Here is an 18,354-nt window from a genome sequence, read left to right as displayed (position 1 = left end):
TTACTGCTTATTAATAGTAAGGTAGTTGTTAAGGTATATTGGGTAGAGTTAAGAGATGTAGAATATGGTCATGCAGAATTAATGTGTGCTTTATAAGTACTAATAAACAGTACAACAAAGCATTTATGCCCACAGAACTGCCACTCACTGGATATTTTCTCTTTCAGACCATTCTCAGTAAACCCTAGATACTCACTCTCACTCACCTCACTCACCTCACTCACCTCACTCACCTCACTCACCTCACTCACTCACCTCACTCACCTCACTCACTCACCTCACTCACATCAAAGCAAGCATAAAAATAATACTGCAAATCATGCGAGATGAATAAAACCACAGCAAGCCACAATAAATTCTAGTTGTTTAATTAGGACTACAGTAAGCATCTTTATACATGAAATGCATGTATGCTGCCAGTGGACATAACTGAAGCGGTCGGTCCATTGATATACAGTATATAGGCATAATATATTCATAACAAATATATTCTCAACTATATTAGTAATCATTATTCACATTCAGCAAGTAATATTATTTCAAAGCAGGAATATTACGTTAGCCACCGAGAAGAAAGCACCTTTCAATTACTAGTAGTACACCAAATACATTTATTGTAATACAATATCAAGAAAAATTATTTCCATGTATCAAAAAGGAAAATAAAACAACACTGTAATACAATGGAATACATTTCCATGGAATGTTCATGAACTTGCTGAGAGTAAAGACAAATTAAATGCTGGGGGACAAAAACGTTTGTGACAAGTGATAACGTACAGCAATATCCACAGTTGACTATCAATAAATAAGGATTTGGTAGCTTTCCTTATGTCCGCAGTCCCAGACCAGGAAAGTTCTGTCAGCAAAACTGAGCAGATATGGGGCATATGGTGGCACAAGGGTGGGCATGAGGTGAAACAGACCCGTCCCTGCTTGTCTGAAGCGGAAATAAGGACTGATTTAATTCAAGCGATCTGCACAACTGCTTGCCATCTGCACCACTATACCAAATGATTTCAATTTGAAAGAAAATGAGCCTTTTAAAGGGCCAGTCCACCCTTTTGAGTTTCATTACGTCTAGCCTCACACTACAGCTATCTCGTATAAAAAGCATTGTTTAAGTCTGTAGTGCATAGTTTCTTTTAGGAAACCAAGTAAGGGGTCCTCACTGAGGTCAAATGGAACATGTAGCAAACCCAGATTACATTACCTGAACTAAATAGACCCATGTTTAAAACAAAATCCACAAAAATCCAAAAAACAAGATGCCTTGCAGCCCAAAAACTTGCCTGAAAGGAAAGAAAAAAGAAAAAGTACATCAATACCGCTCTCTGTTGTAAACAACTGCTGAAATAACATTACTAGCGCAAAATGATTTTAAAATTATTTAAAATGCAGCACATTTTCTGGCTTTTGTTGTGAGCGTTTGCAGCATATTCTCTCTCAATATCACCAAAAACGTATTTTCTGGATGGTGGCTTGTTCACAGCTTCTGTGAAATGTGTTGATAAATGTCTCTGTGATATGCTGCAAAGCAAGTATAAAGGCATCATCAGTACACGTCTAACAGCTTGATTCTTATCCAAGATAAATCAATATTTAAAATTTTTTGTTGTGTTTCTAGTTTACAACCCACACATATGGACTGCCCAGAATTCTTCCCTTTACTATAAATGCAAACATCATATAACCTTATGATCTAATAACGTAATATTATGAGGTTATCTGGACATCATGTCACTGAAATGGTCTTGCTGACTTTCAAAACCTCAAACAACAAACAAACGCAGCTTTTTCATATGTACGCAGCATTCTGATGATACATTTATTGGGTTGGAACGTGATGGAGGAATCTCTCATGGGCAATGCCTACAGTGACAGTCCCTGGATGTGTTGATGGGAAATATGAAGAAATAGATTTGTCTGGGGATGACAAAGATAAAGCTATATACTGTACCAAAGAATAGCTCAGAGAAAGAAGATGAGCTTCAGTTGTTGATGAAAACTTTTCACAACTTGATATAAGGCATACCGTATGAAAGAGACCAAATAGAGTCATTGTGAAGGCGGCATCTAGTGTAGCACACAACATGCAGGTGCATATACAGAATCAAATATATACAGTATATATGTAAAAATATACAGAACTCTTTTTGGCCAGAGAGCTACATAAGCTTAAATTCAAATCTACACTCAGTGGACACCAGTGTGTAGTAGTGGACAACAGAGTGTAGTTCTGGACAGTATAACATACTATACAAATACAGCAGATGTGATGAATCACTGTTTACTGATAGGATATCATTCAAAAATACAAATATAGTCTAGTTTCCAGACAGGAAGTCAGGCTTTTGGGGAAAAAAAATTAAAAAGTTGAATTGAATATATTACGCCAACATTTTGTAATTAAGGTATCGGCGTGGAAAATACTTTGACTGATAAAGTAGAGGTTCCAGCAAAAAGTTGGTTTGACCCAAGAAGTTGGTATTCCTACAGGAGTAATGGTTTAACCTTAAATCCATAACATTCAGTAACATATCATTGTATATGACTCGAGCACAAACAGTGTCATTTTAAAGCCTCAAAACATACATGGCCAGATTTTCCTACACCTTCATTAAGGTTAAAGTGACATTGTATCAAAATACGAGAGGTAAAATATGGGACTGACATATCTGGTAAATTAAGATAACCGATTTGGGAATTGTTTGTGAGTTTGGTACATCTCTTGGGAATAACGCTTGGTGGACGCAATGACAGAAGCAGATAAAATGTCCCTTTAAGATCCAAGTTGGAATATCATAAAATGGCACCCTCAACATTCTACCCAAGAGGAACCCAGTTAGACTTTTGAGGAAGTATAGCGTGTACAAACTCACTCCATCGGTTCCAGTGGGTAGCTGAGTTAGAGTAGGAGCCACAACGTGGAGAAAAGCTTTGATGTTTGAAAGCTCTATAAATTCCTTCAGATTTTCCAACAGTGTCCAGAGAATCTGAACTCTTCAAAGACAGAAGCGCTGGACATTCAGGAGTTGTTGTTCAGAAGTTTTGGAGTTCAGGCAGGTTCTTGTAGAGGTCCAAGGAGTCTGGGTTTGAGAAAGCCCCTCGCTGAGTGACGTCCTTACCCGCGACCACCTGCTTTACTGCAACTTCAACCTTCTTTCCGCTAATAGTGTACTACAGGCGAAGGAAATGTAAAGTCAATCAGATGGAAAAGGTCAGAAAATAAAGCAGAGAAAGGACAAGTGAGAGTGGCTACAAAAAGAAGAAAAGTGCAAGTGTGCTTACCGGGATGTCTTTGGTTTCCAGGATCAATGCTGGGACATGTCGGGCAGAGAGAGCTACTCTGATAGCGCTGCGGATCTTCCCCACCAGCTCTTGACTGAAGGTCTTATTGGGTCCCATCTTTAAGAACAGAATCACCCTCTCTTCTCCGTCACTATTGTACTGAGGGACACAAAGACTGTCGGACACTTCCTCGAAGGCTTCCACTGGAAGAAGAGAGGCCATAACAAGGGTCTTAAACACTGTCTAACTATGATGTTAGCACATTATATATGCGATAATTATTTTCATGTTATGGCTGCTGATAATCGATAAAAGCCAGATTTTAAAATTCTGAGTTGTGAATTTGGCATCACAACAATATAATGTACAAGTACAATACTTATTTTGAGATTTGCTAAGGATTACGGTTTTATTAAAACTCTTGTGTTTTTAAAAAATTAACTTTAAGTGAGCATTAGATGACAGCAAAAGTAATGTAAAAATAACTGAAATAAGCATACAAAATTAAATATTTAATATCGACCAATATCATCTGACATTGACCAATACATTACAAAAACATTAATATACACTACTGTTTACGTTTTTTTTTTTTTTAAAGAAATTGACACTTTCAGCAAGAACGCATTAAATTAATCAAAAGTGTTAAAATGTGATCAAATTATTTCCATTTCAAATAAATCCTGTTCTTTTCATCAAAGAAAAATGTTTCTTGAATGCCAAATCAGCATATTATAATTATTGAAGGATCATGTGATACTGTAGACTGGAGTAATGGCTGCTGAAAAATCAGCTTTGCCATCACAGATATAAATGACATTTTAAAATATATCAAAATACAAAACAGGTCATTTGTAATAATACTTCTTAATATACAATTTTGACTATTTTTGATCAAATAAATGCAACCTTGATAAGACAAAGACATCTTTCAAAAACATAAAAGTAAATACTGGCCTCAAACTTTTGAACGGTAGCATATATGAACTTTTAACCATTATGGTACCAATATATCACCTATTTTGAAAAAAGGACTTGGTGGATGTCAACATACTTCATATACAATAATCTACTGTAGTTAAAGTGACTTGTGAATTTAGTCTGGTCCAAACCAGCTCAAATTAGTCTACTCATTTCAGGAAAAAGTGTGACGTTTATTTCTCACCAATGTTATAAATTTCTGAGCTCCCAAACCGAACACCATTAGGATTTAAAGTTCCATCACTGAAAATACAAACAAAACAATAATGCTTTTTAGTACAGAATTTAGGAGCATAACCAATCTCAGAGTATCACCATATAACAACACAGCAATACTATAAGAATCTAAGCAGAAGCTAGAGAAGATTATCAAAATCTGCAAAAAGTGAAACTTACCTTCTCCCCAGCATGACGACTCCTCCCGTTTTTGGATTAATCTTACAGTAATCGCCATGGGCCCAGAATCCTGAATGAGGAGTTACAGAGACAAAAATAAACGTATGGAGAAGGATGAACAAATAGCTAGAGAAAGAAGCATCTACTGTATAGTGCATCTAAGCAGAGATTTCTGACCACTGGCGGCCTGAGAACGCGAATTAAGCTGAACTGCCCTGATTGGCCTTTTCCTACTTCTCCAAACTGACAGCAATAAGGCTTCAAGTAGATTTTTCTTGTGTTAACAAAAGCTGTCAGGTTCTTTTTTCTCCCTTTCGCCCTCAGAAATCATTTAATCAATACAGCGGAAAAGCTGCAGCCTCTTCTGAACAAGCTAACGTGTCACGTTTGTTTCCTAAATCAAAGGGAAGACTTGTTTGTTTTCTAAATCAGTCAGAAAACGCACTTCCCTGTGACCACTTCTCAACTCAAGAGCTTTGAAGGAAGGTAGCGGAGTGCATCTGTGAGCCTCTGTAGGCAATGACTGCTTGAAGCAATGCATTCTGGACTGATGCCTAAAACTGCTGTCTATGGAGGCTGCTCACTAGGTTTTGAAACAGATATAGAGTCATGTCATGTGAAGGGTTACCTGGGAAGGTGGAAAAGTAGGCTTTGTGGTATTTGCTGCCATTCTCGTCGTTCCAGAAATGAGTGGGCTGGCACGGGATGGGCTTCAAACACACCAGTTCGCCACTCTCTCCCCAAACAGGCTTACCTGAAAAACACACCAAACATAACAGGGTTATTGAAGCTACAAAGGCAGTGTTTCTACCATGGTTAAGTGGTAACGTTAGGCAAAACACAAAGTACGGTAGGTAAACGGGGTTTACTGTTTTTTAAAATCACAAATACATAAGAGGTTTGTTGATTCAAGACAACAGAGATTAATCACAATTATTCTCCCAGTTGATGTAGTTCATTGGCATTATTGTAGGTGACATTGTTAATACATATTTGCTTTATATAATATTTTTATACTATATATTATTTATATAATATATCTACATTATCAACTGATTTCTATTTTAATATTTTAAAATGTAATTTATTCCTGTGATGGCAAAGCTAAATTTTCAGCTGCCGTTCCTCAAGTCTTCAGTGTCACATGATCCTTCAGAAATCCTTCTTGTATGCTGATTTTGTCCCGTGATATACATACATAACCACTTCATGTGTGATTTCAATCAAACCAGCTTTCAGATTCAAAACTATTTAAGTCAGCATGAATCCGAAGTTGCAACAGCCTTTCTTCCCTATTGTGATGTAAATATCAACCTTTTGTAAATCATCAAACCTTGTGTTATCCAAGGTTTCTTGCACAAGAAAAAATGTAGGGCGGGACTTAATTTTGGCCATTAGGAATTGATTGGATAGTTGGATCGTCGTGGTTTGCTATTGGTGTGATTTCATGTGAGTGACAGGTTGTTTTGCCCTCATACAGTAAACACGTCATCAGAAGAGATTTCGTTGCATGAGGGAGAGGAAGTTATTTTGATTAAAGAAATATGGCAATATTACATAAAAAAAAAAAAAAACTATTTTATGGTGACTTAAAATATATATTTTATACATATACATACATATACTTTAATGACTGTCTGTCATTAATAATAAATCAAAGAACTAAAGACAGAGAAAATCACACACTGCTCTTGACTGAATAACTTTTGTAGCTTTAATAAGGATTAATCTATATTTAAATGATAATTTATGCAGTGAAGACTGAAGTATTCGGTAAAAATATTTAAAATATACTGTCTATGTTTTTTCTACATTAATTTGGAGATTAACAGTGAAATTATTACAGAATAAAAATATATTAAAAACTTTAATTTTAGGAGCGATTAATTACAGAAATTTGCGATACATTTTTTGTCGATTGACAGCTCTAATATAAATATGCTCAACACACACATACATACATATACATGTATATGTCTTGAGCATATTAATGTCTTGAGCATAAAATCAGAGATAAACATGAGCTTTATCTCACCTTCACAGCTCCAGGACTCCACAGCCATGCCCAGATTTCGGGCCTGAATTTCTCCTCTGTAAACAGGCACTGTCATGTTCTGACCCATGAAGCATGAAATTATGTCTGTGCCACCTGAGGAAACACTAAAGATGTTAATATACAGTTTTAAAGGTGGTCAACATGTTCAAGGCAAGAAAATCTCGTAGGTTGGGGAAAAGACAAAGACAGAGACAGATCTTCCATTGTTCCATTATATAGGAAAGACACTTCTAAAGCAATGGGAACTAATGGGATGTTTTCATTAATGCAAACTTGCTGGCATAGTTTTCTGGTAGCTTTGTTCCCCTGCCTTCATTTAGATCGCAGTGCCTATACTGCAGCCCTTCCTTATTGATTAGTTTATCAGACATGAACAAAAGGAACAAGCTAAACAAAGGTGCTCAAATATCTGTTTGGTCCAACAACCTCAGGTCTTTCTTTTGGAAAGAAACTGGTCCACATGATACTAAAAAAAAGCTTGTTGTTTTGGTAGCCAAAAACAGTGCTGGGAAGTAACTAAATAAAAGTAGCTACATTACAAAATGACCTACATTTAAATTACAATTTTACAGTAGCAAGCAATTCCCCACCCAAAAAGTAGCAGTTGTCATCACATCATTTTGTGAATCATATGCCCAGTTAAGTACTATTAATTGAATAGAAAATCACTCTGGATCCTCCCATGATAAGCTGAACTCAAAGTTGAACTTAAAAACACTATGGCCAGATGTGGTTTAATGGCAGCCTGCTATAAACATGTTGTTTTTAACTAGCTCTCTCAGCAAGATTCTCCTCAAACTGTTGCTCCCCCATGACAGTAGTTGACCTGAAAGAGAAACCTTGTGGCAATGATGAGAAGTGCAACGGGTACTTGTGTTATTGAATTGCATGGACGCATTTTGAAACTCAATAACACACAAACATATGCTTGTGTAGCTAGAAGCGTTTGCATTCTCATATTTCTGTAGAGTAAGTTTAGGCCTATGTATAAGGAGTCACCCAACATAAAACCAACATGTGTGAGCAGCTCAGATGCTCAGTCATTACAATGCCAGCACAGAGAAAAGTGGAGAGAGAGAGAGAAAGAGAGAAAAATATATTTGCAAATTGATATTGCAAGCCAAAAGAAAAAGCGAGACAATCAATATTTCAAAATAATGAGGTTTCATGAAGGAAAATGGAGAGGAGATGTCAAACATACACCTCTGTAGATAAAAATAGGTCTCAGTAATTGACAAATGTAATGATTGTAAAGTCAGAATATAAAAGAGACAGAAAATGGGAGAGAAATAAAAAAAGACAGAGAAAGGTTGCTGGGACAATTCATGTATGTGTGTTTATGTGTGTATGTGACAGATGGTGGGTGATATTGGGGGGTCTATTGGATTCAGGTGATTCTGGGTGGCTGAAAGTGCTAAAGTTTCCTGCCAGCTGCCACTCTGCACTCAGGAGTCTGGCTGGCACTGTGACAGGAGCAGCGGGGAACAAGCCCTGTCACATATGCTCTACCTGACATTGGGGTCAAGGTCAAATCTGCCTCGGGTTGGCAGAAGTCAAATATCTAAGGGGAGGAAGGAGAAGCCCTGAACCTGGACAAAGCGAATATCGTCTCAATATTTCAGAGGCTATCTGAGATCAGGACCGAAGATGAGCATTGTGTATCTGAGCTGCTGTTTTCCAGCAGGCATCTTATGTAGCCTGACATTTCAAAAACCTCAGGAGTCAAGAAACGTCAGTCAAAGCCCTTTTCTGAAATATTATGAGGCTCATGTGCTCTGCAAACATGTCAGTTCAATGAGATTGCTGTCATGGTATCAAATATGAGCCAAATGGCAAATCAAAAAGCCTTCATGGCACACATCTTCTGAATGCATCAAAATCTCTCTGTCACTTATTTAAGATAATAAGATTACATTGTCTATTATTTCAGATTCACATATTGGTCATCTTTTAACAAAAAATGTGAAACTTTGACTAAAATCTTACAAACATTTACCATGGAAACCATTAACGCTTCAACTTCTGTTCAGTGATGTACAGTTATGTTTTATCGTAAATGAAAAGCGCCTAATGGCCGATCAGCATCAAGGACTGAAAAGCAAAGACAAAACATATCATGGCTGCAACTTCATATCTAATGATTCGTGCAGGAACAAGCACTGCACACAAGAAGTTAAATAACAAACAGCTCTGAAAGGTTCAATCTGAATAACATGACTGTAGCAGGCTGCCGCTGACCTGCCATGAGAGCAAAACTCATCTGGTGAAACCGCAGGGAAAAACTGGGCACAGGTGGTGTGTGAGAGAAACATGCTGTGAGACCCCAGTCACAAACACACACTCATGCACACAAAATCAGCAGTCCACCACAGCTGTTAACGCTGATGCTAATTTGTTTCCACAGGGCCCTGCAGACACAAGATCACACTGTGAAACACACACACACCATACTATTAAGAAGAGCTGGAGTGCTGATGATGGGAAGGAAAATGAAGAATGGGCTGATCAGGATAGGATATTGAAAGATGATATGTATTTTCAGTCATCTTTAGTCAGATGCATTTATATTGTGACTGTGCCTCAGATGCAATCAACTCTATCTGTGTCTGTAAAGGTGTGAACCAAATGGCCCATATAGAGGTATGGCCCATAGAAACTGATGGGTGTGAGTGACAAAGAAACAACATTGCTCAGAGTAGATTGCAGTGTAGATCAATCTCCTGTGGGATGTCCTTACAGTTTTCTATTGTATGTAGCCCTTTTGTCTTCATGTATAAAGTTCTGTCACACAGACAGAACTTTGGGTTTAGATTCTTTGAATGCCGACATGCTAATGTCGCTGCTGAAGAACTGCTACACTACTACCTTCAATAAATTCTTCTCCCCACAAGAACTCTGGTCAAGCTTACTTATTTTATGTATAAGAGAAATCTAATACATTGGCGAGCCACCCTAACGACGCTTGGCCAAATACAGCAAAATCTAACAATAGGATAGGATAGGACAGGACAGGAAGCAAGGAAAAAAGGAAAGAAAAACAAATTAAGTAAAATTAACGCAGAAAAGGAAGAAAGGGAGGAAAGGGAAAGGCAGGGAAAGGTAAGGGGGAAGCAAGACAAATGCAGAAAAGGGAAGAAAAGTGAAGGAAGGAAGGAAGGAAAGAAGGAAAGAAGGAAGGAAGTAAGGAAGGAAGGAAGGAAGATAGGAAAAAGAAAGAAAGAAAGAAAGAAAGAAAGAAAGAAAGAAAGAAAGAAAGAAAGAAAGAAAGAAAGAAAGAAAGAAAGAAAGAAAGAAAGAAAGAAAGAAAGAGTGAAAAGCAAGAAAGGAAAAGAAAAGAAACACAGGAAATGGAAGGGAAGGGGGAAGGAAGGGGAAAAAAAGCCAGGTAATTGAAGGAATGAAGGGGAAAATGCAATCCAATGCAATGAAATAAAATAAAAGAGGGAAAGAAACGAGAGCCCACCTGATATGGATCCCAGCAGCACATTGTTCTTAATACAGCTGTACACATACTCGTAGCTCTGAGGCTTCAGTGGAGATCCTGTAGACAGGAGTGTGTGAAGCGTCTGCAGGTTGTGTGTGTTTGCTGCAAATGGACAAACAAAATGTATTAGTGAAAAGATTAAACAATTACAATGTTAACTACATTTTGCATTTACTGAAATACTACACATTGCAAGGCATCAAAAGAAGATTTTCATTTTGTAACTACTAACAGTAGATATATAGAATAACCATACATATATGCAACCACATAAACATTTTTAATTATGTTAAAATTTAAAAAGTAAAGATTTCTGAAATCATAAAGTCCTGAAGTATAATTTGTTTAGATGGATTTTAGTCTGGAGGCAGATGGGTATGGCTCACAGTGATAAGAATTATGAACCACATTAAACTGCTGAAATGTATGCAGGCGACATGCCAGGCCACCCGTCTGGGGTCCTGTGTAGAGAGGGTCTCTCGCCCCGGTTATCAGAGCCAGTGCCACACCCCACAGGCTAACAGGTGTCGCTCTGAAATGTCAAGCAGCCAAAGGGAGAAGCAGAGGGCCAGGAAGCACGTCTCTGACCTCCAACACACACAGTCCTCCGAACCACACACATGTAAAACAAATAAATCCCCCAACTCCTCAAACACACCAAGAGCTTCATCTTTAAAGACGCCATAAATTGGCATTCAAAAAGCATTTAACTTCCGTAATGTAGCAAACCACAATATTTAGCAGGAAACATTGTAAGGCATGATTTGTTTTTATTTTTGATATTTAATTGGACAGTGAAAAGATTTTTTTAATGAATTGATTTGTAATATTTATTTGTTTTTATTTAATATAAATATAAATATAATTTAATTTAATATTACTTCAATTTAGCACAAGTTATTTAATTCAACATTGATTTAAACATAATATTAATTTAATTTATATGAAATTAGTGTAATATTAATTTAATATTAATTTACATTTATATTAAAATAATTGAACATTAAATTAAATTTAACTTGCACAGCAACAGTTGTGTCTAAGGGGTCAAGGTTTGGCTGGTTAGCATGGGCGTAATTAAATCTTGTTCCACTGACAGACATTCATAAGTAGCCGTGTATCCTGACAAAACAGGGTCGATTTTCAATTCAAGTTTTCGAGCTTCATTTAATTTTCAAGTTGTTGTTGTTGTTGTTTTAAATCGCTCTCATGACAGACATTACGGATAAACCCTGTCTTCCACTGTAATTTGCATTTTAATTCACTTTCAGTTTGTCTCATTATTATTGAATATTCACAAGCACACACACACGATTTAGTGAATGAACCAGTAGCATCTAGAGACTGCTGGGAAAGTGAGGAACAGCCTCACAGGCAAGACAAAAAAAAAACTGATGTGTCAAAAAAACATAACTTTGTATTAGGCAATTGCCATGTAAATGTAGCCTAATAGACCTGCCATTGATTATTATATCATTCAAATGTATCAGAACAACATTATTGGCTAAAAACCTTGAAGCAATGTTTAATTGAGAAATATTACTACTACGTAGACTACTACGTGTAATTTTTTTTTATTTTGGTAATTTTTATATGAATATATTTTATATTTATATTAAACTTTACGTAAAGGGAAGTGTTCAACAACATATTAATTTTGCTGCGGTATCAAAATTGATATTAAGAAATATGAATAAATAAATAAAATAAAATGGTATTGGTAATGACTACTGAAATATTGTAGTGACAACCTTATTTACTCATCCTTTGCTTTACCAGGAAGGCCCCATTGAGAGGGAGTCCTGGAAGGAGAGTCCTATTGTGGATATTTGAAAAAAAAAAGTGAAAAAAAAAAAAAAAAAAATCGTTCTACAGCTCACCTGGTTTCAGATTTCTCTCCTCCAAAACAGACAGCCATTTTGCTCCAGTCCCAAAAATCGTGATTCTGTGAGAAAATAAAAAAATAATGATGGATGTTAATAATAGGGTATATTTTGAATGTATAAACTAAAGACAAAAAGGGCTTTCTTACAGTTTGCAAAACAAAACTGCAATTTAGGAGGTACAATAAGGAGCAACGTCCTTAAAGAACGCGAGATACGTGTACCGCTGGTTGGGAAATCACTGCACTAGGCCACATCTCAGACAAACATGAAAACCACAGCAATCTAGATCTCCCCTCTTTAGAACATAGAGCAGAACACTCAGTGTCAATGAGGTGGAATTGATCTAAACGGCCTGTTGACCTACAGAGGCCTCGGTCAGCCATCTCTTGATGGAATCACTCACGGTCAGAAATCAGAGCTGGAGGTCATGGCAGTGTAATATCTGAAGAGCACAGACAAGCTTAAATGCTGTCAACATGGTTGTGTTAGTGTAATCTCCATTTTTCTAGCACAGAGTTTCACTGTGTTTACAGCAGAATTACAGTAAAATAAACTTACTACTATACAGGTTGTATAATACATAAAACTGCCAGCCCATTCCTAAATGCAATCGAAGCACAACTGTAACTGCAAAAAATAAGCCTAACCAAAGTATTAGATTTAAAAAGGGGGTCTATGCACACTATTGTTCACAATGTATAGTTCCAAAAACTTCCAAAAAATGTCATTTAGAATTTGATTACACTTTATTTTAAGGTGACCGTTACATTGTACATACTCAAATAAGTACTAAGTGATATTAATGAACTACATGTACTTACTATAGAGTTACGGTTAGGGTTTGGTTTAGTTACTTGTAATTATGTATAATTTACTGTTATTACTATAGTAAGTACAAGCAGTAACGTGTACCTATTTCACCTTAAAATACAGTATTACCTAGAATTTTTCAGAAAACTGACGACACAACCGTGAGACCATTATCGATAAACCCACACATCTGCAAATCCACAGTATTATATGGACAAGCACGAATTTTTTAAATTCTCCTTTAGTGGTCCATGAAAGAAAGAAGGGCATACGACATTAAAACAAAAGGGTGAGTAAACGTTGACTTAATTTTAATTTTGGGGTGAACTATCCCTTTGAGTACATTCAAAGAGGTTATCCATTCAAAACAGAGGGACTTAATTTAAGGGTCTGAGAACGTGTGGAATATGGTCAGGTAAAACTAACCTTTGTTTGTCTTAAAAACCATTATAAGCAGACTTAAGGGCAAAACCTGTACAAATAATGTGCAAAATATCAGGCTGCACATAAATGTAATTAAGTATCCATCTAAACTCATTTGTCATTCTCTGTTTTTCTCTCTCTATAGTCTCTATAAAGACATCCCCTGTGTAGATAGGTGTCATGACAACGTCCTGCTTGCGTGTGATTGGTGGCAGCTGGCAAGGCCTGGTTAGTAATGGGTCATTTAGGATGTAGGAAGAGCATTCGATACAAAATGAAATAGAACGTGATTTCACAAGCAAGATATCAGTCAGGCGGGGGAAAAAAAGGGAAAACTTGAGAGTGCCAATCTAATGATATGACCAACCACTGATGTGTTCCTTCCGTTTAGGACATCACAAACCTCTGATTTACTACATAGTCCATCCACTAAATTTATGACGGGATTGTTAATTTTTCTAACATTCAAGCAGTCAAGCTCGTCTAATTATTCAGACAGTTCATTTCTTACAAGCCATGGCTACTTGAACATAATTTTGGCCCCATCTGCGCATGGAAAATTACAACTGGTAAATGAGTCAAGCATGCAAACTGGCTTTGTTGGAGTTTTGGCCTCAAGAAGAAGAAACTTAATATAAGCAAATATAATTTAGACTCCCATCACAATATATGTGTGTAGACCAAATCTTAGCCTGGTACTAACAAGATACTTGGCTTATTGGTGAAAGATGCTATCACCAATGAAGCCTTGAGAAACGGCACTCAGGGGTGTCCAAACACTGTCCTGCAGAGTTCCACTGGCCCGAAATGAGTAGTGATGCATACATTTTGTTATTTGGATTGTAATAAGCTCAGTCTTGACTTTAACACCAGCTCAATTCAGGTCCCGGACGAGCCCCCAATTGCGTAATGGCCCGGCCCCAGCTTAACGGTGCAGACCTCTACAACTCAAGTCCTGGAGGGCCGTGTCCAGCAGCCTTTAGTTCCAACCATAAACAAACACTTATCAAGGTGTACAAGCTTATCAAGGTGTACAGAATTACTTGCAAATTATAGTTAGGTATGTTTAGAGTTTAAATTAAATCTTAATGCATGTATAAGCAAGCAATAAGGTACGAGAGGCTGTGCTGTATTGTGAATAAGTCACAGCTGAAGGGCGTTGTTAGGTACGACGCGAAGCGCAGTATGCCTAAAGCATATTTTATAAAAGCAAAATTATTGCTTTTATAAAACAGTTACCACACAATACAAATATTAAAGCCGAAAAATATGTATCTAAGCAACTTTCATGAAGTAAAATCACTAAAAGCATTCCTTCCGCTGGAATAAATAGTCTCTGACCGTAAACAACAACAGAAGTTACATACATTATTTCACCATTAGATGGCGGCAAAAACTGTCTTTATGAGTGAGTCGTGAGTAGTGAAGACTTTTACATTCAAAGGACTCAAACTTGTGAACACGGAAAAGCAAGACGCAACTGACAAATGACTAGGGCACAGGAAAACCCCTTAACTGTTAAAAGGACGAGATATCGCAGCGGACATTCAAACGGATTTTTATGACTGACCTGAAGGAAAATGCTATGTCTACTGTAAATGCAGGTACACTCGCTTACTCGATCTCTCACACTGCTCTACTCTCTAAGCTTCAATGAACAACATCAACGAGAATATAATATAGCCTATGTTTACGTTGCTAAGATGGTTGCTAGGAGTGTTGTGTAGTGATACATAGAATCGTTGGGTGAAGCGGTCATAGCCACGTTTTATAAACCTTAATTAAACAATTTAATAATCAATTATAAAGGAGTTTATACCTGATGATATTATTATGTACCCACATTGGACCAGCGGTTTGGAAAATGGATGGATGGATGAATGATTCAGCAGCAGGAGCCATCTTCTGGCGGGACACGGGAATTCATTCGACACGACAATCGCAGTGCATTATGGGTATTCTCTAGTCGTTGAGTTTACATCAGTTGTACACTCGTTATTGCGGTGCATTATGGGAATGAATGAGTGTACTCTATAACGTCCACTATGGTTTCGGACACCACTACAAATGGCTGTCCCCACAAATAGTGCCATATTTAACGGTATAGGGAGTGATTTCGGATACAGCCATGCTCTCTAGGATCACTAGAAACTTCCAGGCATGTGTGTAGGAACTAAACTCTGAAGGAAGGTGATCTCCAGGATCAGGATTTGGCCCCCCTGATGTTGATCTTGACAGCAAGATAAAAGGGGTTACACCAGTGCAGTTAAGGAAACAAAAATAATAAATACAATAATTCGGAGAATGAGATATTTACATTATATCGACATTATTTAACTTGTGCAAGCATAGCTAGGTAACTTCAGCAACCTAAGATTAGACTCAATGAATGTAACTCTCTGGATTGAATTTAAAACTGAATTGAAGAACTGTTTCTGGGTTAACATCAAACTATGGGGAAAGCATTGCTTCTATTGTCTTCAATTGACTTCAATACAATAAATATTTAGTATGTTCTGTCTTATGAAAGACCAAAAACAGGAGCTATTTATTTAACAGTGACAATATGGGTCAAATAAAGAGTTGTCTAGCATGACCAAGTTTCACAATGGCCCTTTGTCCAGAACAGGTTTCCCTAACACATTAATCTTCATCTAAATGGACACCACATCTGCCCACTGATTGAATATTGATCATTTGTAAACATTAAACATAATTAATCTGAAGGGAGACCAGCAGAAGATAAAAGCTAATCCAGGATCAGTATATTTGTACAACTAAACAGAGGGACAAAAGAGAGGACATGTTTTATTCATCATGTGGTGAACATCAGGGAGAGTTCTAGCTTGTCTGCAGAAGAGGGGTAGATGGGTTGATTCAGTCTGTTAATTTATTTGTATCACAAAGGCAAATGTCTACAAATTCAGACTGCGTAGAGTACACTACACAACTGATCACATACCTGGACTGAAGTGATGATCCCAGAATACATTCCCTCACAAACTTACTTCAAGCAACAGGAGAGGTGTTTCTTGTCAGTATAAAAAAAGACCATAGAGGAAGAGCTTGCGATTGTTTTTATACCGAATTGCAGAGAACAGGGAAAATAAGAAACAGAGTTAAAAAATAAAGATGAAACAGTGCATGGTGAGAGTGGGGAGGCATTTTGATGTTGTTCTATTTATTTATTTTTTGCTCCAGCTTCTCAATGCCTCGCTCTCTCACAACTTTATTCGCTGTTGCTCATTACTGCTCTCTCATCTGGATAGTGAACACAATTAAAGACTAGATGGCCAAAGTCTTAAAACGAAGTTGAAATCTGTTGTGCCACCTATAGTACAAAGTGTCAGTACGCATCTCAGAAGTCTGCACACTACAAGGGTATGAATGGGTATTTACTACGATCTGCAAATTATTTGAAAAAGACTAAAAGATCAAAAGTATTAAGCTTGAGTCTTTTTTAGGTGTACCAAACTTTTGCTGTGTTACTAGCTTTGAAACACAAACGGAATAAAGTGTTTTATAGATCGGCCATATTCCTACCTAAAAATGACCGGTCAATAAAACACTTTATTCTGCTCGTAAAGTGCTTCAATTTGAAGTTTAAAGGAATGGAAAACAAGACTGTCCTTGCTCTTTTGAAATAAAACAGGTTACCATGTAAACATTCGGAGTCTAATAACAAAGAAACAAACATTGGGTAGCACACAGATGGTGAATTACGAAATTTACAGTCGTAGAACGCGGACAGCCAAAGTATGCTTTGGGCTTAAGATCTACAACATGCATTTACAAAATGGATGATGGTTCATGGATGATGTTTCATGCTGACTTTAAATGACCAAGACTAACAGGTAACAGTTTTTGGGTTTTATCTAGACTGAACAACAGCATCCTCTAATCTTCTTTTTATCATCACAGTGAACTCTAAATAAACCCTATACAGCCTAGAGGAATAACTTGCATAACAGACTCTCAGATACACACCAGAGCTGCCTTTCAAAATTAGGACAGTTCATTTAACACATTAATTTAAATACTAATCTGAATTAAAAATAATGTGATAAAAAAACAACAACACTATTTATGCCACCTGACCCATAAGTAAATTCCACATTAAGAAATATTTCTATGATTAAAGCAATTCAAGCTTGAAGCTCAGCTGCTACTACAGGCAACACGCCTCGCCAAATCACATTTACCAAAAACAGACTGCACAGAATCAGATCACGCAGGACGCATTGTTGCATTCAGAACAGTAAGACAGAGTGCAACTGCATGGAACTGAACGCGCGGGATTTGAGACATGCTTTTAAAGGTGAGAAATGGCCAAAGACAAACATCTACACAGACCAACACTTAAAAAAAAAAAATAGTACAGAGTGAATGCGAGAATGCGTCATGCATGAATATTCAGACTGACTTCACTAACCGCAACTTTTTGCAATTAATTTCATTAAATCATGTAACTTGCGTTTAAAAGTCTGTAAGGAGTTTCCTCTGATCACCAAGGCTGCATTTATGTAAATTCTTTTTTTTTCTTCATTTACTGGTTAAAAATGACTGTTTAAACAGTAATATTTGAAATATAATAAAAAATTTAAATACCAGTTTTCTATTTTTTTCCAGTGATGGCAAAGCTGAATTTTCAGCATCATTACTCTAGTTTTCAGTCTCACATGATCCTTCAGAAATCATTCTGATATGCTGATTTGGTGATCAAGAAACATTTCTTATTCTCAATGTTGAAAACATTTATATTAATATTTTTGTGAAAACTATGGTAGAAATTTTTTCAGGATTCTTTGACAAGTATAAAAGAGCAGCATTTATTTTATTTTGAATTGCAACATAATAAATGTACTTTTTTTTAAACATAATTGTCTACAGTATCACTTCCTAGCTGAATAAAAGTATTCATTTCATTTAAAAATCTTGTATTAAAATTTTTAATCAATTGACAGGCCTAATTAAAATATTTAAAAATGAATGTCTCTGAAGTAATTCAAGCAGCACACATGGGTCTG

General features: G+C 36.7%; 1 protein-coding gene across 1 annotated transcript in view; it reads right to left on the bottom strand.

Moving 5' to 3' along the window:
* Window positions 1-347: 347 nt before the first annotated feature.
* aacs (acetoacetyl-CoA synthetase) overlaps window positions 348-18,354 on the bottom strand; it is a 37,924-nt gene continuing 19,917 nt past the window's right edge. The window contains exons 11-18 of the mRNA XM_079873062.1: window positions 12,089-12,153; window positions 10,188-10,310; window positions 6,704-6,817; window positions 5,297-5,422; window positions 4,669-4,738; window positions 4,457-4,515; window positions 3,292-3,494; window positions 348-3,180 (exon numbers count right to left, since the gene is read on the bottom strand). Of these exons, the coding sequence (XP_079729188.1) occupies window positions 3,043-3,180; window positions 3,292-3,494; window positions 4,457-4,515; window positions 4,669-4,738; window positions 5,297-5,422; window positions 6,704-6,817; window positions 10,188-10,310; window positions 12,089-12,153 (898 nt within the window). The 3' untranslated portion in view covers window positions 348-3,042. The remainder of the gene's footprint in view (window positions 3,181-3,291; window positions 3,495-4,456; window positions 4,516-4,668; window positions 4,739-5,296; window positions 5,423-6,703; window positions 6,818-10,187; window positions 10,311-12,088; window positions 12,154-18,354) is intronic.

The sequence above is a fragment of the Squalius cephalus genome (genome assembly GCF_949319135.1).
Source record: "Squalius cephalus genome assembly, chromosome: 5".
Lineage (NCBI taxonomy): Eukaryota > Metazoa > Chordata > Actinopteri > Cypriniformes > Leuciscidae > Squalius > Squalius cephalus.
Note: the sequence above shows the minus strand (reverse complement) of the source record. Positions and strands in the feature narration are given on the sequence as shown.